General features: G+C 40.2%; 3 protein-coding genes across 3 annotated transcripts; 1 reads left to right on the top strand and 2 right to left on the bottom strand.

Annotated features, from left to right (window-relative positions):
- The first annotated feature begins 1,613 nt into the window (after positions 1–1,613).
- On the top strand, positions 1,614–3,536 carry mb (myoglobin). The gene is made up of 4 exons (XM_083984466.1): positions 1,614–1,682; positions 2,460–2,545; positions 2,681–2,900; positions 3,063–3,536. The coding sequence occupies exons 2-4, from the start codon at positions 2,463–2,465 to the stop codon at positions 3,201–3,203; spliced, it is 444 nt and encodes a 147-aa protein (XP_083840592.1). The 5' UTR covers positions 1,614–1,682; positions 2,460–2,462; the 3' UTR covers positions 3,204–3,536.
- Positions 3,537–7,413: 3,877 nt separating this feature from the next.
- pane1 (proliferation associated nuclear element) lies at positions 7,414–12,434 on the bottom strand. The gene is made up of 6 exons (XM_083974597.1): positions 12,333–12,434; positions 11,491–11,567; positions 10,086–10,184; positions 9,470–9,549; positions 9,133–9,224; positions 7,414–7,618 (listed from the first exon to the last, which is right to left on the bottom strand). Exons 1-6 carry the CDS (start codon positions 12,387–12,389, stop codon positions 7,469–7,471), a joined length of 555 nt encoding a protein of 184 aa, XP_083830723.1. The 5' UTR covers positions 12,390–12,434; the 3' UTR covers positions 7,414–7,468.
- Positions 12,435–12,857: 423 nt separating this feature from the next.
- LOC310993904 (putative RNA-binding protein Luc7-like 1) lies at positions 12,858–20,519 on the bottom strand. Its single transcript, XM_083982381.1, has 10 exons — positions 19,899–20,519; positions 19,297–19,391; positions 18,756–18,854; positions 17,793–17,903; positions 17,123–17,266; positions 16,702–16,878; positions 16,368–16,549; positions 16,246–16,275; positions 15,761–15,916; positions 12,858–14,154 (listed from the first exon to the last, which is right to left on the bottom strand). The coding sequence occupies exons 1-10, from the start codon at positions 19,957–19,959 to the stop codon at positions 13,914–13,916; spliced, it is 1,296 nt and encodes a 431-aa protein (XP_083838507.1). The 5' UTR covers positions 19,960–20,519; the 3' UTR covers positions 12,858–13,913.
- Between the last annotated feature and the right edge of the window lie 495 nt (positions 20,520–21,014).

Here is a 21,014-nt window from a genome sequence, read left to right as displayed (position 1 = left end):
GTTCACGGGTCGGAAGTTACGAGTGGCCGTTATAGGGAACTTTCACAGACAACAGGATGGTAAAAACACGAGCTACGGGTTACCTGGAACGCTACCAAGTCGTAGTTGTGACTTGAAGCTGTAACTTACGGTTTCAAAAGCCTGCCTTGAACGCAGCATTAGCCGAAACGGCCGCGAAGCTGATATCTGCTTTAAAACAACACCTGCTACAGAGAGCAAATAAAATCTAATTATCCCATAGCTTGACAGAAAGGGATGAGTTCTGATAGCGGTGTGTGAAGAGTCCTGAATTAATTATAGTATGTAGGCTACATGGCTAATTGAAAAATACCATAGTTGTTGTTGATGCTGTCTCATTGAGTATTTAATGTGGTGTGCACATTAAGACACTGGATCCAGCAACCCATTCCAATGATTTATTTTTGTCTGGAGCAACACACTGTAAATGGTAGCCTAAGGTAATGGATAGTTTCCTGTACAATGAAAAACAACAGCAATTTCGACTGCAAAGAAATAATAGGCCTAATATTAAATAAACTTAACTTACTTTAATAAATGCTTCCACAATCATGGGGAAAGAGGTAGAAGGTTTGAGGGCTGGGCTATAACCTAACAACAGGAAGGGTTGAGTCTTGTGATAACAGCACTAATGGTTCAAGAAATGTTGATGTTTATACAAAACATTACAGTGGATTGACACACAGCATTTAAGATGATGGTGTTTTGCAACAACATTGACTTCCAGTGTGTGGACGTGTCCGTGTGCATGTGCATTGTTCAGTTGCAGTTGTCAGAGGTTGTGGGTTCAAGCCCCAGCAAGGGTGATGATGATGACATATCAAATTACCAGATGTCCTCAAAACACAAGAATAGTCCCCTCTAAATATCATAACTCTGAAAATAAATTCTCAACAGATCAACCTATGTGCTACGGCTTTGCATCTTTCACTTGCCTAATTTGCCTATAAAAAAATTACCCGGCCAGTGTCCACAAATCAATAAAGTTTAATGATAATCTAATCTATATCATGCAATATGGCTAAACACTACAAACTAATTAACTATTTTACTTATATGATTTACTCAAAATAATGACATATGTCTTAAACACAGCACAGTGCAACATTAGCACAGACAACTACAAAATTGTTAGACGTCCCTGACCCATAAATATAACACATTATAGCCTTCATGAGGTTTTGATTTATTGCAGGACTTGTTCTATTACACTGCATTAATCTTATATTAATTTGATGATCTGGCAGTTCTACTTTAAATACTCACTGGCACACTAACTCATGCTGCACACACACATTCACATACACAGGGTCATTTCACTTTGCACTTTGTCTGTTTGCATATCTTTCTGGTAAATATGATCCTCTCTACTCAAATGAGATTAAGCTGGGCATATAAGGATCAGAGATATGAGACACAGAAAATATGCCCCAAGTGCCACTGAAACGACGTCTGCGTGGAATCAAAAGTTTCCCGATTAAGGCTGGAGGTGTGTGAACATTTTAAGAGACGTGCGGTGAGAGAGGTGGCCGAATGGGAGGGCTGAAAAAAATTTTGGTGAGAGGACAGAGGGAGGGAGTATAAAAAGGTCAGCTCTTTTTTGGGGGGGAGACAGGCTAAGAAGAATTTGATATAATCACACAGGATATTTTACTGCGTCGCAGGTAGGTACTATCTGTTTTTTAGTGGTTTAATTGCAGGATATCACAAAAGGTCCTATTCATTGATAAAATATGTTGATTTAGAGAATATTGACAGACAATAAAGGTGATATTGTGCGAATGTTTGATGGCAGGTTGATTAAAGCAGAATTTGGTCACAATAGGATAACAGCTCATGTTTATTTTGTATCATGTATAAAATCAAAACGAATGAAGCAATTTCAAATTTTCAAGGTCACTGACTTAAAAACAAACTATCCTCAGTTGCTAAAAACAATGATAATAGTAGAAATAAAAAAGTAATTAATTATGCTCAAAGAGTGAAATTCTAGTTATAATGAAAAAAAAAAGTTGTTTAAAAATTAATTATTAAGCATACCTTACCTTGTGACAGTTTAATAACATCACAAAAACAGTGCATCTGATTTCACCTCATATAAATTATGCAGAGGTGAAGTGAGGCCATGTTACAGATTCAGGGAGGGCAGACGAGGTCATGTATCTGCCTCCTCATAGTAATGACTTTCACTTGAATGTAGTGTTTCTTGGCTGCTGGCGTATCATACAGTATCAAACAGAAGAAATGCAATGCCGGAACTGGAGGATAACACTGTTTGTGTAACTCACATGAACTTCATGTGATCAGGACACTTGGTTTTTCTCTCACTGTTCTATTATTTCCGTCGGTTTTTCTTTGAGAATCAGATTTTTATTCCTGAATTTAGTGTTGTTGTTTTTTTAAAAATATATTTTTCATGACCCCTTTCTTCATGTCTTCAGATAATGGCTGACTTTGACACAGTTTTGAAGCACTGGGGTCCAGTGGAGGCAGACTACACCACCAATGGGGGCCTGGTTCTGACCCGGTAAGTGGCTCTGACAAGATAAGATTCCTCTGTGCTGTAGGTCAGGCAGGGTCAGGTTCACAGAGCCGTATGCAAGATATTCAAAATAACCCCTCCACTCTAATGGTGAATCATCTCATTTCCTTTTCCTCCCAGTTTGTTCACAGAGCACCCAGATACATTAAGTCTCTTCCCAAAATTTGTTGGCATCGCTCAGGGTGATCTGGCTGGTAATGCAGCTGTTTCTGCCCACGGCGCTACTGTGCTAAAGAAACTTGGGGAGCTGCTGAAGGCCAAAGGCAACCATGCTAGCATCCTCAAACCTCTGGCCACCACCCACGCCAACAACCACAAGATCCCCATTAATAACTTCAAGGTGAGCTTGTACATGAGGAAAGGTTTTGATACAGTGTGTGACCCATCTTGGTTTAATCTTTCCCTATATGTACAAATGTATTGCATCTGCTGCATCTATTCTATTCAATGTTGGGTATCCTAAATCAGTATGTGGATTTCTTCTCTTTTATTCCTGCTGCAGCTGATTTCCGAGATCATTATTAAAGTCATGGCAGAGAAGGCAGGACTGGACGCAGCCGGGCAGCAGGCCATGAGGAACGTGTTGGCCGTTGTCGTTGCTGACCTTGAGGCCAACTACAAAGAGCTGGGCTACCAGGGCTGAAGATTAATGTCACACAAGTCATGCTGGGCTCAGATGACAGACAAGAAGTTCCCCACATGCACATGCTTTTTTGAAAATAAAAAAAGGTTTACTCTTCCATCTGAATTATCGTTTAAGAAATCAAATATAGCATTACCATAACTTACAGCCCCATATGTTATGAAGAAGATCCTACAGAACCATAGGAAGCTTCGCAAATGTATCTTCTATTGCAGGTTAATTGCTAGATTGTCATAGTTTAAATAGGTTTCCTGCTGTGTAACATGGTTTGGACGTAAAAGTCAATATACTGTAAACCCTTATATATAATAAATAAAACTCTCTGTTGCTTGACTCTGCTCATTATTTTTTTTATCGCAAGTTCTAGTCATTTCAATTCAATTTCTATCTCATTACTCACCTGCTCTACGCTAAGAGGCTGGGGTTATTATAAATCAGTGAAACTAACAGATGGTCACGCTTTAATGATAATAAAGTATGAAAGGAAGGACGTCTTTGATCAGATACCACATGAGGTCCGAAAGTACATTCAGGGTCAGGAAGCCCAGATAAGAATCAGGTCAAGAATAAAACTCTTCACATCAAGTGCCTGGACACACGCATGCACGCACGTCGCACACACTCAAACAAACAAGTGGACACACACACACACACACACACACACACACACACACACACACACACACACACACACACACACACACACACACACACACACACACACACACATAAAAAAAAGTCCACTTGAACGTTTCACCCAGAGCAATGGCACTGATGACCTGCACGCAGTGTCATCTTATCCATGTGGACGTGATGGTGCAGAGTGGTCAGTATTTAGTCACAGCGGGCGGGACTTAACCGCTCCATCAACTCTCCTGCAGACTAACAATCCTCCACTTTCTATAAATGAATCTCCCTACCCTGAAAATGCTCTGGTTTCATCTCTGCACCTGTAAGCCTGGTGCACTGACATAACAATACTATATATTAAGTCCCTCGGTTTGAGGTTAATCTACACTTGGAACCACTGAACCCACTTGCACTTCTGTACAAGTCAGACATTTCTCCTTTACACATTGTTGCATTTGAGAGGAGTGATCAGGATGAACTTGATGCCCGCTCAAGGCTGCAGACCTCAGATCTGAGACCACAGTAGTGGTGAGAGGTTAGACAGGTAAGATAATCAGACTGAATTTCCCATTCATGTTACTCAATTCAAATCACAGATCACTCAGTAGAGGCGAGGGTGAGGACAGTGAAACATAATTTAGGAGAACCAATTGGCACCATTTACTATGAATTTAAATGTTTTTCTCTTCAGTCTGGTGTATGATCCTTGACACTGGCTGTGTGACTGAAACTAATCAATTCAGCATTTTGACAATAGCCTACGGCCCAATGCTTTTTCTAAACCTGAGATTATGTCAGCTGTCACAGGAAATATAATTCCTGATGGCAGAGACAAAAAGGTGCAAATACACACACAAGAGTGTATGTCAGACGTTTTTAGCCTTGGCAGGGCTCTAAGGACGGTAATGTCCATCAGCTGCTCCACCCTGAACAAAAAAAGGATTGTCATAAAATCTGGAGCAGACATCCACACGTCCCACAAGATGAATCTTAACGACTTTGGTGATCCCCTGATTTTTCATGATGATGATGATGTTAAATTCTGCACTTAAGTAATGCTATTGTGTATTTTTATTTCTGTTTTTGCTGCTGGCTGCAACGTAAATTGCCCTTCGGGGACAATAAAGATATATTGACTTTACTTGACAATATGTCAGCATCTGCACAGGTGCAGACACTGACAGAGACTTGCCCCAACTTTCCATCCATTTGTCTCTCAGGAAAGCCCAGCAGAGTTGTTGGCGTGGCTGTATGGCTCTGAAGTGCTCGATAACTGACATGTGCCGGTCCGTTTTCTAATGACTTAATTAAATGTTTCAACACTTGATGTGGTCTATTCTGCTGGGGAGAGGACAGTGCATGAGAGGTTAAAAGTTCACTGGACGAGAAATGAAAACACCAGGTGCTGATGATGCAGATACCCCCGGCCATAGCCTCTGAACTTTAAAAGGGAGAGGTGCTGAATAAATCACAACACAAAATGTGTCATGTGTCGCACATTAGAGGTCACTCAAAGTTGAGTTTTTGTCTTCTAACAATAAGACTTCCTGAGCAGGTTTCAGTTAATGGAAAGAAGCGCACTGACCTGTGCTGACTGGTCGCGTGTTAAAGTAAAAGAGCCGAGGGAGCCAAAGATATTAGTGTTATCATTGACATTCCCCAGTCCTACTGTCTCCTTGTTGTCCTCCAAGTTTCTGACTCATTGCCACAACAGTGTTTGGTTAACTTGCATGATGGACAACTGCCATGATGATAAGCTAACTATTAATAGTGTTTGTTTGTGTGTGTGTGTGTGTGTGTGTGTGTGTGTGTGTACGTGCGCAATAGAGCACACAGGCAGACGTGACACTAGGCACAGTGCCTCTGGTCACTCTCCAGCATACACACACCCAGCATCTCCCTGAGCAGCAGGTTATTTGTACATTCATTGATAAAGAGGGCAAGTTTTTATGGAGTGGAAATGAGAAGGGATGATGTAATCTATGTCCTACATTTTCAAAAATCCAATGATAGTTGGGTATTTGCCTTTTTTATTTTTTGTATGATTTATCTCCATATTGTACCTCTCATTTCCCAGCTGTTTGTAGCTGTCATTTAAAGTAACACATTTTTTCTGGTATCCAATGCATGTCACAAAATGGTGAATGTGAATGTTGTTTACAGTTTAATTAATCCAAATAGTAAGTATTGAAAATAACAAACTGTCCATGGTTATGTGTCAAACAGGATTAATGGCGCATAGAAGCAAAAAATAATGGTAATTATTTTTACAAGCAACCTAATTAGTGAAATATTAACACAACTGAAAGTTTTATATTCAATACCATCAAATTTAAAGCTAAAATATATATCTGATATAAAGCCAAGAATTTGGTAAAATTGCTGAGATTCACATTCAAGTGACAATCACAGATACACTATACACTGGTTGCCATTTTAACTGTTTTTACTTGGAAAGCACTTTGTAACATTTGTTTTGAAAAGTGCTCTATAAATAAAGTTTATTATTACACACTACCCACAAAAAGTTAGGGATATTTGACTTTCTGGTGAAATGTATGGAAAATGTAAAAAGTTCATGCTACAGTGATATTATATCATGAAAGTAGGGCATTTAAAAAGAGGTATATAATGGTAATTTCTTCATCTCAAACAATTTATTGAAACAAAAGCTAACAACAATGGTACCACAACAAAAATGTCAACCTGTCAATATCTTGTCATGTGGCCAAAGGACGTCCACTTCTCGGTCTTTCTGTGACTCTTCCAGTCTCTGTGTCTCTGTTCAACCTGCTGATCACACTCTGTGACACTCTGAGCTCAGTGGACACTTATCACTTAACTTCCCGTCAGAAGCCTCGACATGGCCAGGTACTGCTGATCGATCGTCTGCTTGGTCTCAAGATGTCAAAATGTGAACAGTGTGATGAAGAGGACTGTTTCAATACAAACTGTCATTGAACCATGGACATTTACTGGTCAATTCATGGATCAGACACTTAATCTTTGCGGTTAATCACCGTGTTAGAGAACAACATGTTATGTTATAAGTACTGAATTCAAAGGTTTAGAGACGGTCAAATTAAGTTCACCTGTAAGGTTATAGTGCATTTTAGGTGCATTCTGAAATGTCTTCAGAAAGCCGAATATCCCTAACTTTTTGTGAGTAGTGCAGCTCAACAGTAGATTTTTAATGGTGGATACGTGAACTTCGTCTTCGTTGAAAAACTCTGTTCAGGTTCACATGAGGTGAAGGTGGGAACAGCTGTGGTGGATATTATTAGTCATGTGACCAGACTCCTTGTGTTGGTTCAACAAACTAAAAAGGTGTAAATTCTACGTCGATGAGCTCAGTTCTTGTGATTTTATTGTTTACACCTGTTTCTCTGAAGAGACAAGAGTCAAATGTGGATGTTGGTTCTATTTAAAATTATGTACACCTCAGCAAAAAAAGAAAAAGGAAACAAACAAACAAACAAAAAAAAAAGCAGCAGCTGCAACAGGCCAAAGCAGACACATTCAAGGTATAATGAATAACAAAGAAATACCATAAAAATAAGTTTGCTCTGTGTTAAGAAAACCACTACAAATAAATATATACATTATAAAATCAAGGATGATCCTAGACACCGTGACTAATCGAAGCTCGGCTGGTCGATGTCTGCGGGCACTCTACATCGAGTCAGGTTGGACAGGTAGAGAGAAGTTGCCATAGGAACAAGACCGGCCGTCACCTTTAGGATGGTCAACAGTCTCTCTGCAGCATTGATCACACCTTCAGGAGTCTATGGGAGGGGGAGAACATCAGAGACCATGTTTTATGAAACAGAAACATAGCAACATTGAGCTTCAGAAGAAGTGCCAAGCTACATAATCATGCAAAAAAGCTAAAACGTAAGATTTTGTGGGCTCTAACCTGACCTTTTTGTTGATCCTTTCGTCTGTGTTAAAGCAAATGGAATGAAACTCCCCAAGGGTCTGGACATTTGTCTGAATTTCAATTTCCCATCATCAGTACTTCAAATATATCAATAATATTCTGTTAAAATAAAATACTCCCCTTTGACTCCCAGTTTTGTTCTAGTACTTCGCAGCAGTGAATTATATCATATAATAAGAATTTCTAATGGTTTTAATTAATTAAGTTAACTAGACATGCACAAGTAACAGAAAATGGATGGATGGATTAACCAATTAAAAATTATTAATTCATTCAAGTTCATTAATTTGCTTGTGCTGACACCGACTAGCCTGCCATCGCCAGACCAATTTGCATTTGCAAATGGGAAAATGAGACTCTCGGTTTATTTTCGACTTCCAGGGGATGTTATCATCAGTTGCAGACCAAAATTCTACCAGACATAATTAAACAACGTAGGTTTAGCACCGACTGAGTCCAGCTGAAAAATGTAACTTTTCCTAAATCCTGTCTGTGGTCAGGAAAACACACCCGTGTTATCAAAAAATGCAGTGAGCGCAGTTGTTTGTTTATCTTCTAGAGGAAATGTACCATCCAGTTTGCTCAATACTCTCGTGATAGATTCAGCAAACGTCTGCACATCAGCAGCAGCCAGCTTGGTTTTTACAAAAAATGCTCAGTCAGTCACTGTATGTAAACCGCCCCGTCTCATATGAACGGATCTGTCTCAGGATGGAAGAAAACCTGTCTTGTGAGAGTGAGTGCCCAGATTTTCGTTGGTTGGTTTGGTATCCGGGCTAAAAGTCAAAACAATGACACAAAAGCTGTGTCACTGCATCCTTCGAGAGATGCATTTGAAGATTGATTGCATCACAGCATCGAAACAAGGCTGTCCCCATATAGCTGAGAAATACCCATCACCATGAAACTCCAAAATGAGAGTGAGGCAACAACTACAACAGCAACCAAGGATAAACAAATGAGATGTCTCATTTTAGTTTGGCCCTCACGGTAAACAATGGTCACAATGGCTTTGGCTTGATAGCATGTGTCCTTGGACGGATGTGACCCCTAAAGTAAGACGTGGCAAATGAGCTTGATCTTGTTACTACAGGGGCCCTAATTCAAACTCAGCAATATTACACTTTCATCACCAGTCTGCTATTTATACAATCTCACTTTTGAAAGAGACATTAATATGAGATAATTTCTACATTTTGAGAGCTTGATTTTCAGATAACACACGTCCACTAGAACAACCAATAGCTAAAATCTAGGGTTTGCCCTAAAGCCATATTTTTCTGTACATTTGTTTTGTTTCTGAAATGACATGTGAAATTGAAGCCATCCTCCATGTTTGTGACAAGAGTTGATGCAAACCTTATCCTCTGCAAACAGCAAGGGGCAGTGCAGTGATGCAGCCAGCTTTCTGACAGCGTCCACACGTTCCGTGGGGACCGAAACGTTACGAGCTACAAAAGACAGAAATATATGAATATACAGTATGGCATGACAGCCAGGCAGAGGGAGACGCACAGGAGAGGTCGAACTAAGACTTTTCCAATTATACGATTTTCCAACTATACTAGGAAGAATAAGGTTTATAAATTGTGAAAAATAAGCCATCTTAGACAATTTTTTTGTCCATTTTATCCTTTTGCTGCTCTTTTGTCTTTTAGGATTGAAAACAAGAGCAGGATTTAACTCAGTGTCATACCATTGGTGACCATGAAGCAGACTTTCCCAAGGAAATATCCAGGGTCCAAATATTTGAGGGAAGCCTCTGTTGACTGAAAACTATCACAAAACAAAATAATGAATGTTACAGTGTTAATTGTATCAATTATTACAATATGCATTGACAAATTAAGTCATACTTGGAGAGCACAGTAATCATAAGTGACAGACAGCAATGTGTAGACAAAACCATGCTACAGAAATCAGTAGCCCTTTTTAACATAATCATTAATCAGTCTTCAGGTTGAATACCAGCATTAACATCTGTGGGTGGGTTTTGAAGTCTGTGCTGGCAGCAAGATAAAGAAACCAGAAGAAAACATACTTTAATTTGAAGACATGTCAGAGTAATTAAGAAATACTGGGTAGCTCTAGATAGCAAGAAGTGTCTGTCAAGCAGTACATTTCCTCTAATAACTCAATTATAGATAGGCTGAGGTCTAAGCTTTAGAGAGAAAAACTACATTAGGTGTAAAGCATTCAGCTGCAAGAAGCTTGTGAGAAGACAACACACACACACAACTAGAGTGCCGTTCAGGCAAACTGATACTTCAGGTGGGTTAGCAGATTTGCATATGTAAAGATTTCAGGGTTACCTGAGCTCTGAGGTCAGGTTGATGATGAAAACCACCAGGTCTATTCTTGGACGAGTCTCCTCGTGCTCAATGGGTAGAGGCAGACTCTTGGCTAGTCTCCTGTGTGGTACAACAGACGTGTTTGTTGTCAGAATGAACATGGCTTCCCACTCTTTTCTTGAAATCATTTCCCAGGACATTTTCAGCTGCTAAAGTCTGACAGAGATGTCATTATAATACATCCCAAGACAACATCGTTTATGCTTTGGAGAAGTGCTCTTTTCCACAGTTGTACCTTATTTTTTTTACATTTACAAGGATTGTTTCTATGTTTATTCCTCTCTCACCCCAAGAAGTCTGATTTAACCATGGAAATGGCCATGGCTCTAACTTATCTATGAAACAATCTCTTACATGCTTAGAAATTATGACAAATTTATCATAGAACAACGCAAACGTTGTTTTTGTTTTTAAACCACACCCAAAACAGCTCTCTGCTTTTCCTCTATCTGTCACTCAGCAGAAGAGAAAAGGAGCCTACGGTCACAGGAATGAAAATCCTCATGCTTGTGGTCTATTACTGGTAGTTGCTAGTTTTCTAGAAGTCTCTAGTGGTGTCTGAAAAAGTCAAACTGATCTCTGGGAGTTGATGTCATGAATGTCATAAATAATTTCCCAGGACAACTCAAGCTTTTCCAGGACATTTGACTTTTTTTTTTCACATTTTCCATTATTTTCCATGACTGGAAAATTGGTCAACCATATTCCGGGTTTTCCAGGACGCGTGGGAACCCTGTATGGTTATAGATGTGATAGTCTGTAATGCTATGTTTGCATCAAATAAGTGCATGAATAGTAGAGATGGGAAAGATTCCCATGATTACAAATTGCAAATGACAATGAGGTTAACATACTGTACATTAACAATAGGACACTGTGCTGTGTATAAACTATTACTGGGGTTTCTAATCCAAAACAATGAGAAAGACAGTTAAGTAGTGACGTTGTGTGGGGTCGTGGGAGTTGCTGTCTTCACCACAACTGACATAACTATAGTAATTGTCTGTTCCACTGACGGATTAATGAAAGGGGACATGATACCATTGACACCAAATGGACCTTTACCTTGATGTCTTGACTGAAATTTGGGATAATGTAAGTACACAACTCAACAAATTATATAATTATGACTTGGTATGAACATTATTTACCGACTGAAAAAATTGTTCATTGTAATAATTCACATCACAATGGTGTCAGTCTGAAGCATAATTCACAGTTTTTCTTTTGTTATCAAGTGTTTCATCATTAAAAAGAGTTACCGTTGTAATGGTTAAAGGTGACGTTTTCACTTCTGTCTAATGACAATATCCTGCTCTGTAGAATCAACTTTAACAGTTGTTTAACAGGACGGAGCAATACTCACACATTCATGTTAACAGCACACTCCTCCACCAGAGTGTCTGCTAAAGTCTGCTGAAACTGCTCCTCGCCTTCCACCAGCTGGAGGAAAAAAAACTCTCAGAGTCATCAAAAAAACCCATGTTAACACTATAAAACACAGCCATAAAAGTAACATAAATCCAAAAGTAGACTTTCAATCTGTTTGATGTATTTTAAAAACCCAACACAGTAGTTTTTACTCGCGTAACTCAATAGTGTTTACATTATGAGCAATTTAATTCTAAGCCACTGTATTTCAGAGAGAAACTATTTTTCAGCAAACACAAAAAAAACACAAACACAATACAAAGTCAGAAAAATGTTTAAATGGATTTAAAAAAAAAAAAGACAGAAACAAATACACAAACTACCGGTAGGTGCAAAAACTCACAACACAACGGAAGTGTTTCTGAGGACACAAAAAAGGGACGGACTGTGGGGCACTTATTTACTTACCGGTACTTTAGCTTGTTGTGTTAGTTTCTAGGTATGTGTCCCCGGAAATACTTATGTTGTGAGTTGTGTATTTGTATCAATTTTATTTGAGTTGTGTATTTGCAGATGTTGAATTTTTCTCTCTCTTTTTTGTAAAGGCGTGTGTTATCAAATTTCAGAAGTTGTCGTCTAAATGTGTTAACCGTTTGTGTCTTTGCGTGTGGTTGCAGTGCATTTCGCCGTCAGGGCCACGAAATATGAGACACTACACATTTACCCCTCTATTTTGACATTTGTTTACACACACACACACACACACACACACACACACACACACACACACAGGCTCAGCAGCGGCTCACGGTAAAAGCTAATGAAACACCGACTCACCAAGATGGATGCCGTATTCAAACCAGGCAGCTTATTGAAGGGTTTCAGCACCGACATCCTGATTTTAATGAGATATTGTCTATGGATAAACCGCTGAAAACAGGCTCCGTTTCGTCAGTGAAACAGATCAACACAGAAAGTCCATCTTCTCTTCTCTCGCGCTTCTTTTCCGAATGTGCGTCTGACGTCATGACGTACCCGCTTCATGGCCTGTAATCTTGTGCCACCTACAGGCTGCTAAGTGTCCTGCACCTCACTGGTAGTAATGTGCTCCTACGGGAATATTGTCCTTTTACTCCACTACATTTATCTGACAATTTAACTGTTAATTTACAATTTAGGTTTTTTACGTATAGTTTATTGTAAATGCAACTAACTTATATCGAATGTACAACATTGCTTTATTTATATACACGTGTGTATAAAGTACACCACTGGGGCAGAATCACACCACCTTGAATACGATAAGGTCAAGTACAACATCACAATGAAATCATTGTGAAAACCTTTATTTCTCCTCTGTGACTGAATGAATTAACTTTCAATCTCTCAAACTTTCAATATCAAAATTATACAGGTCTTCACAGTAGATGTGGTACTTTATAGAAGAAAAGTTTGTCCAGTGTTGGATTATTTTATTCAGGTGTAGATTAGTCAAGCTAAAGGAGACACAAATAATAATAACGCTTGCTTTGACCAGACTGTATGCATAAACAGACGATGTATTTGAATAGAAGCAGAAAATTTTATTCACTCTATGGTGGCACAGGAAAGTAAATCCCATCCCAAACATCCAGATTGTATCACAGCAAGCAGGACACAGGTCCCTGGGCTTTGACTGTCAGTATGTAACTATGCACATCATCTATATGCCTTCACTTGTCAGGGAATGACTGGAAATAGTTTGAGGACTTCATTCAGGGGAACAATTGCGTTTATTTTAGGACCTCACCACTGTACCATGAATTAAAGTCAGGCTTAAGGATGTGTATCAGATTTCCCAAATGAGATTGTTATGGCTTGAAGGCTGCAAATAAAAGACAAACATCTGAAGTGCCTTCAGTCATTTTCAGCTCATTTCATACAGTACTGTGAGGGTTATGCCACATTAATGAGTCCAACCCGTGTGAATAAATCCACAGCTACTGAAACCGGTAATGGAACAGGAAAAACAGTAATAACACAAAATTTCCAACTAATGATAAAAAAATAACAGCACTTTGTGTGAGTAAAATAAAAACAGAATTTAAGCAGGGCTTCTGTTCTTCACTCAGTCATCTCATCACTGTCAACTGTACATAAGATGGACAAAATGGCGTCAAAATATGACTGTCCTGCTCCAAGGTCACTCTAGCCTTTATAAAAGTTGCATGTTTCCTTGACTGTCACCACTGAACCTGTTTCCTCATCCCCATGTTAAGTTTTCACCGTTCACCCCTGATCTAATGTACATGTCCCAGTTCTAGCACACATACAAAGCCAACACACACACACGCCCGCAGCAACACACTCTCATCTCTCCATGCTCCTTTTACTAAACAATATATCCAAATCAAAGACTCTGGAGACGTCCCATCCTGTTCATATCTCCCCGGACTCTCGCTCCTCAGAGCTGGAGCGTCGATCCCGCTCAAGTGACAGGGATCTTTCTCGTTCCCTTCCTCTGGCCGTGTCCGGGGAGGTGGACCTCTCCCTGTCCTCCCAGTCTGCATACTCCGGCCTGTCCTCACGGCATCCATCTGCTGCTGCATTCTCTCTCCATCTCTCCTGGGACAACGAGCGCTCTCCGTCACGGGTGTTCGATGATCTGTCTCCGGAGGATCTGAGGAAAAACAACCAGCCACAGATCAATAAACAAAAGAAAAAAAACACACACTTGGCATAAAGCACCAAAGCACTTTATTTCAGTTGAACACCTGTTTCCAAATTGTGGTCCAAGTGTAGACAGATGGTTTTCAATGTCAGTTGAAACAGTTGTTAAACGGGAACTCTGCAAGTTGCTTTTTCTCGGTTTCGCTAACCCCTTCAACAATCTTAATATTGCCATTAATTGCTGCAACTGTTGAATTATGAGAATATGTTAGCACTCCTCTTTGTTTACATCAGCATGTTGGACTCGAGACAGATGTATTTCAATTGTTAAGGTATTTTTTTCTCTAACAGTTTTCAGTGTCAGTTCGATTACACAGATGGTAAATCAAGGTTTCCAACAAGATGCTAAAACAATTTGCATACAACTGTTGAAATGTGGTCACAGCTGTGAGTTGACAGGGTATTTTACAATGTGGCTCAGCCAATCGTACTCATCATAAAACTAGAGCTAGACATATAACATTAAATGTTATAGTTATACATCGGATGGCAGTAGTGAGAAATGTTAAAATCATCAAATCTATACATTTACCGGTATTTAGAACTTGAATATCATTACATGCATTATCAATGAATCTAATTTGTATAATTTGTCTATAATTTATCAAATAATAGGCAAAGTCCATCCCAACTCCACCAAACACCAGATATTATGAGACTGACTGTCAGACTGTTCGATACTAGATTGAGGTCTGTGCATCAAATACATGGTGAACAGTAGTGTAGTGCTATGATGTAAATAGAAAAAAGTCCATGATAGCAGAGACACATCATTAGCTCAGGATAACCATCTGTGTCACCACTGTGTTTAAAAAACAGTCAAACAATTAAAAAAATGTCATCCAGAGAGCCAACTCTCAGACTCGAGTCCTGTCGAAACATTGAATGACTTTATCCTATCTTTTACTATTACTATGTATTTACCATTTACATCATCATTTTGCATCCCAGCTTCAAATTGGCCATCGGTCTGTCTCTAGGACCGCCATTTTGTACTGACGACCACAGATTTTAACAGGTTTCTTTCAACTGTCAACAACAAGTCTAAAGTATCAAAATCACCCTGAGAGAACATGTTCAAAACATTTAGCTTCCACTGACATAATGTTTCAAATACTTGATATGTCTTAACTTGATCAAAAAAGAACACTACTTAATATTTCTCTTGCTGTAACTGTCAGTTACATAAACCTTGATTGGCAACTAGGTGTTTCAGTACTAAATTCATTTGTACCGGTAAGTCCTGCTTTGAGCCGATCCCCTTCTGATTTGCATATCCCATGAATTTCTTGACAGGTCAACAAAGCTCAATTCAAATATTAAAATCAGGTGAGACTGCTGACTTCACCACTTGTTGTCAACTTTCTGTTGGCTTTGCCTCCAATCACTTGGTCCACGGTTGCTGAATGTGAAATAATGTGTTGATGTGTATAAAGTCAACTGAGTGTATCCGAGTGACCAATCTGAATTAGTTAGGAGGCGCACCCTCGCAGTTCTCCTGTGCTTACGAGGCTGTATGTAAGTTTCTTATGAAGGATTTTTTTTTAAAGCCTCACCTCTTCTTTTTGTGTCTGTGAGAGTGCGAGCGTGAGCGATGTCTCTCCTTGTGTCGATGTTTTCGCTCTCTCTCTCGATCCCGATCTCCACCTTCTTCTCTGGAGCGAGAGGAGTGGTGGCGTCTTGAATGATGGGAAGACGAACTTCCTCCATCCCTAGATAAAAGAATGATTATAAACAGATATTTAAGTTTCAGTGAGAGAAAGGTGGGTGACACTGCTAGAAGCTACAGCTGCTCAGATAAAGGCTCAGTGCTGTTATCATTATTAGTACAACACTGAACAGCAACCTGATCCTACTCAGTCTGTGTGTTACTATTCATGTTACACTATCACCAATCATCCAACATATCAACACTGCCTTTGTATACCAGTACATCCTACACAGCTGCGACACTGTGCTGCACCTCAGGTCTGCATTATCTGTGAAATTTTAGCCTTTTCATTTGTAACTGACAAAGACAAACCAACTGAATCAGACATACCTGTAACGGTCTCCACTTCTAGACCTTGACCTAAGAAAAGTAGAACATTGTCAGTTTCAGTTTTGAGACGACACATTTCTTTCAGTGCATACAATGTGTTAGAAAGAAAAAAGAAATCTCACCTCCTACGCTCCCTCTCCCCCCTCTCCCTTTCACGTTCTCGTTCTCTCTCCCATTCTCGCTCTCGTTCCCGCTCTCTCTCTCGCTCCCGCTCCACCTCCCACTGTCGCTCCCTCTCATCTTCTCTCTCGCGTTCCTCTCGTCTTCTCACTCTCATTCTTTCTTGTTTCTCTATAACTGCTTTCTGGTTGAAAAAAAAGCAAACAAGTACAGTTCGAATAAGACATTTTTGTAACATACAAAAAGACAAATTACAACTGAGCACATCGATGCACTTGTCACAGGTCTTACTAATAAACAGCCATGCATTATGCATTAGCCCCAGGGCATCCTTACTCTTAGCTTGTCAAGTTTCTCGCGGATTTGAATGAAGCCAAGGTGAAGTTTGCCCCCGAAGTGATCGGCTAGACGGCGATCGTTGTCGTGGAGACCCAAGTAGGCTGAGCACACCTCGCACACCCGAAGTTTTTGTTGTTGAAAGCTGGATGCTGGCATCGAGTTTCTGTATACATCCTGCAGGCACAAAGGTTTTAGCACAAAGGAGCAGTGGTAAATTACACAAACACTTGAAGCTGGTATGTCATCATGATGCAGAAAATTAATTAATAGTTTTTCCAGTCAGATTTTTTCATTTTTCAATTCTAAGGGTGGGAAAAAATGCTTCATTAACCCTTTTAATTGACAATAAGTATGTACGATCTTCTCTATTCTACCACAAAAAAATGTGGCACAACAGAGCAGCTTTGAAATTTCTGACCTCTGCTTCTTTCTTTAAGCCCCGGGTCTTCTCCACCATTTCCAGCACCTGCTGGGCTTCATCTACGTTCCCTTCACCTCCAAGCTGCTCTGCCCGGGCCAGCAGCTTCCCAATCTCTTCATTCAGCTCATGGACACGTTCGGCCTGTTCATGGCAGGAGAAACGGAGAAAAATAATGAGCTGAGAGACGCAAAAAATGTTATTTTCCAGTGACTCCAGCAAGTTGGGGTCAATTTGCCATTTCCCATGAATATTTATTATTGTTTGATATGAAGAACACAACACATCATAATAATAAACCTGCACCTTGCTCTTGACTATAAATCACCATTATTGTGAGTAATCTAAGACAGTAACAGTAATATTCAAGACAATTTCATTTAGTATAACATTGTGTTATTTATCAACAAATAACAGGTTCAACTTAACTTCTGTACTGTACATATATCATTGTGCTTTGTGGTCATTTCATATACAATGCGTTACATACAGTTTTTGTTATATGTACGACAATATTACAATGTTTATAGTTACCGTAGTCTAGTTCTAGCTAGTTATCTCTTTATCAATCACCATGCCTGTTTATCTACTGTTGTAATATATGAACTTCCTTCGGATACAATGAATTTTATAATAACTCAATAAATGTGTCATGGTGATAGCGTTTCACCTTTGCAGCCACTTCTGCACTGATCTCATCCTGCGTCTCAGCCAGTCTTTTCTTGGCCAGCTCAGTCCTACGGTCACAGTCGGCAATAAAAGACTGAAGGTGTTCAGCAGCCTAAAAGAAAACACAAAACGTACAAAAAACCCGCAATAAGTTATAGTAGATTAAAAGAGCAATTATTGTGTAAACCAGTACTTTTCTTGCTAGAAAACAATAATATGGATGCATAATTTTCCTCACTTTTCCCAAATGTTACTTACGACTCAGCTCAGTTTGGAAGGGGTAAGTGGGAAGTGACATAAGAACCCAGATGTAAATTGATGTATTACATAAAAGGTTTATTCTGAGGTTTTGTAAAGGGGCAAAAGCAACAACAAGTGAACCAAAGAGGGGAGCACGGCAAAATAAAGTGCTGCTGATCAAGAACTAACTCTTCCGAATTTCTTTTTAATTTGTAGAGCTCCAAACAATGTTTAAACATATTGAATGCTACAATTTAGGTGGTGACTTCCACGAGGCCTATACCAAGGTTCATCACTGTATTCATAGCAATCACCTTCAGACACATGTCTAGCCATTACTTAGCCTGCTTTTAACCAGTCTTAAAATTAGACCTCCAACTTCTTAGGCTGCCAATCACAGCTCAACGGCACCACTACAACCAAACTCTGATAACCCTGGAAATGAAAGGAGCACAATCACAGAGCCGGAGTGTTTGCTTTTAAGTCTGAGCTTTATTCAAGTCAGTCCAATTTTATTTTTTATAACTAAGTGTAATCATCATCACCCTTAGAGTAGAAGCTAGTCTCATGTGAACTGCTTCATAACATTAAATCCCGTCTGACAGAAATCATCATGACATCAGGGGAGGTGTTGTGTGAATGTGATGGATGTCTGCCCATTGAGGGTTTACATCACTGACGCAGCTCTGCTCTCCAGTTTGGTCTAAGGAGCGGCTTTACTCACATCAAGTTCAAAGAAGTACTCCTGCTCCTTGGAGGCGATCTCGTAGTCTGCTCTGAGGGCCAGGTCATGGACTTTCATACACTCTCCCAGGTCCATTCGCTGCATGAGGAAGACAAAAATCAATGCATTAAGTTTCATTGCTTTGACATTTCACTCATCTTGAGATCCCTTACTCAAATAACTCTCTCATGTCAAAAAAAAAGGTACCGTACTATCCCTAGTGGTGCCAGATGAGGCCTGCACAGCAGTTTTATTCTCTTTTAGCTTTCAGGCCTTTCTGCCTTCAATTTGAGCTAAAGAAAGTGGAAATACATGAAAAAGTCTTCTGTGAATTTACAATTACTAATTGGCAAAATCTTGAGGTTAGGACCTGATGAGTGCATTAAAAGTTTAATCCAACAGTTTCACCTTATAGTTGATGTATCATTTCCAACCATCTGGAGTGGACTGACATGAACCTGTCTTTGTACTTTGACTGCATGATACATGACAAGGCTGTGTGAGTGAAGGCGTAACTTATGAGTGTAAACATGATACTCACGGTGCCTGACAGGATGTCGTGAGGACATGAATCCAAAAGGTGACTTTTGCAGACCCGTTCATCTGTGAATTTGATTCTCTGCCGCATGGTATCTCCTGTTCAGATGAAACGAGACTAGTAAGGACGTTTGATCGCGCTTTACAAACTTATGAGAAGACACATGCTGAAGACAAGAGTCAGAGTTGTAATGAATGAGTCATACATCCCTAACCTTGCCAGTTAAGCTTCAAGTTAGCTGCGGATAGACACTCCGATAAAATGACAACATCTGGTGGCAAGAAATGTAGGCGACGAAGACACGAGCCCGCTGACCGTGACCAAGTAAAATGTTATAAAATGTTAGCCACGTAGATGTAGTGTTACATGTCCACAAAGACCTGAACTTGCCATGTAAACTCAAAGACAACAGGTAGCTAGCCGGCTGGCTATCCTCATGTGGACTAGCCTGGTCTGTGCAGCATGCCTCGCTGTGTGTCTGCTAGCTCGCCTGGGATCATGCTAACGCTAGCAACAACTCAAACTCCTGTCCTGTTTTTTATTTTCTATCTTTATTTTATTCTAATCAAACGCCGATCTCGACAACAGCTATGAACCGGTCTCACCGTCTCTCCCTGTCCCCATGAGCTGGTCCAGCATCGCTCGCATCTGCGCCTGGGCCGACATGTTTGGTCTGGATGTTGAGCTAGCTGCCGCCGTGAGTCGCTCCTCGCCGCCGCCGCCGCGGTGCTTCACGCAGCCGCCGCCTCGGCCGCCGCTGCAGGCCTCGAGCCTCCGTCCGTCCGCGGCTCGGACACCGCGGACAACTTTTTCCCCACAAGGAGGGAAAAAAGCCCGAGTCCCAGCGGGTCAGCGAGCTGGTTGTGTGTGTGTATGTCTCCCCCAAGTACAGTTCACTGGTTATTACACCACTTTCCCAGCGGCTGTGTGTGACTTGGTAACGCTGTAACGTTACGGCTGCAGGTCGGTGAGTCTGTTTGCAACCAGCCGGAGTCAGTCCGCGGCTCGAGTGGAGACAGAGGAGCTGACTGAGTGTTGACACTGGGCCTTTGCTTAGCTGCTGCCTTCAATTTATATCGAAATCAATCACCGCTTTTGATGTAACACAAGTCTCTGGCTGTTTTCGCTAGCCAGCCAGTTTAGTTGGCAAGTTTATTGAACGTCCTTTCTTCCGTCTCTCCACTTCCCGTCCGTACGCGGCGCGGCGCGTCCACGTGGAGCGCGGTCCCGCTCCTCAGCCTCGAGGAAGTGCTGCAGTCAGCCTCGCGCGCTGCTCGCTGTCGTGACGTTACATATCACTGAGAGAAATACAAATAAATAAATATGCATTTTAAATGTTTGTGAATAAGAATAAATTCAAATCATCGAGTAAAATATTTATCCGTGTGGAATTTTAGAATAAATTCAAATCCCATGCAAGTTAAAAAAAAAAAAAAAAAAAAAAAAAAGTGCAAATGAGTAGACTGGAAAATGGAAAAACCAACGGAGACAAATGTCAGCATCTCTACTGGGGATATTGATATATGGAATAAAACAAACAGGAACAGGCGGCTCAGAAATGCTTTGTTTGCACTGTTACATTTCCTGCACTAAATAGCCTACGGTAACGATATGGTATGATAAACTTTATTACAGACTCAGACCATACAAGACATCACAGACAACCCAACACATTACACATAAAAATAAAAGATAATCAAACATAACTATAGTCGGTAGCC

Source organism: Trachurus trachurus, assembly GCF_905171665.1.
Source record: "Trachurus trachurus genome assembly, chromosome: 1".
NCBI lineage: Eukaryota > Metazoa > Chordata > Actinopteri > Carangiformes > Carangidae > Trachurus > Trachurus trachurus.
Note: the sequence above shows the minus strand (reverse complement) of the source record. Positions and strands in the feature narration are given on the sequence as shown.

Bases quoted from the DNA above. Each gene is read 5' to 3' on its own strand.
- mb (XM_083984466.1), top strand. From the start codon at position 2,463: ATGGCTGACTTTGACACAGTTTTGAAGCACTGGGGTCCAGTGGAGGCA. The intron at 2,546-2,680 runs GTAAGTGGCTCT...TTTTCCTCCCAG, and splicing joins GGGGGCCTGGTTCTGACCCG to TTTGTTCACAGAGCACCCAG. The intron at 2,901-3,062 runs GTGAGCTTGTAC...TTCCTGCTGCAG, and splicing joins TCCCCATTAATAACTTCAAG to CTGATTTCCGAGATCATTAT.
- pane1 (XM_083974597.1), bottom strand. From the start codon at position 12,389: ATGTCGGTGCTGAAACCCTTCAATAAGCTGCCTGGTTTGAATACGGCA. The intron at 11,568-12,332 runs GTGAGTCGGTGT...TTTTTCCTCCAG, and splicing joins TGAATACGGCATCCATCTTG to CTGGTGGAAGGCGAGGAGCA. The intron at 9,225-9,469 runs GTATGACACTGA...TGTCTTTTGTAG, and splicing joins CTGCTTCATGGTCACCAATG to CTCGTAACGTTTCGGTCCCC.
- LOC310993904 (XM_083982381.1), bottom strand. From the start codon at position 19,959: ATGTCGGCCCAGGCGCAGATGCGAGCGATGCTGGACCAGCTCATGGGG. The intron at 19,392-19,898 runs GTGAGACCGGTT...TCATCTGAACAG, and splicing joins CATGGGGACAGGGAGAGACG to GAGATACCATGCGGCAGAGA. The intron at 16,879-17,122 runs GTCAGAAATTTC...TTGTGCCTGCAG, and splicing joins GCTTAAAGAAAGAAGCAGAG to GATGTATACAGAAACTCGAT.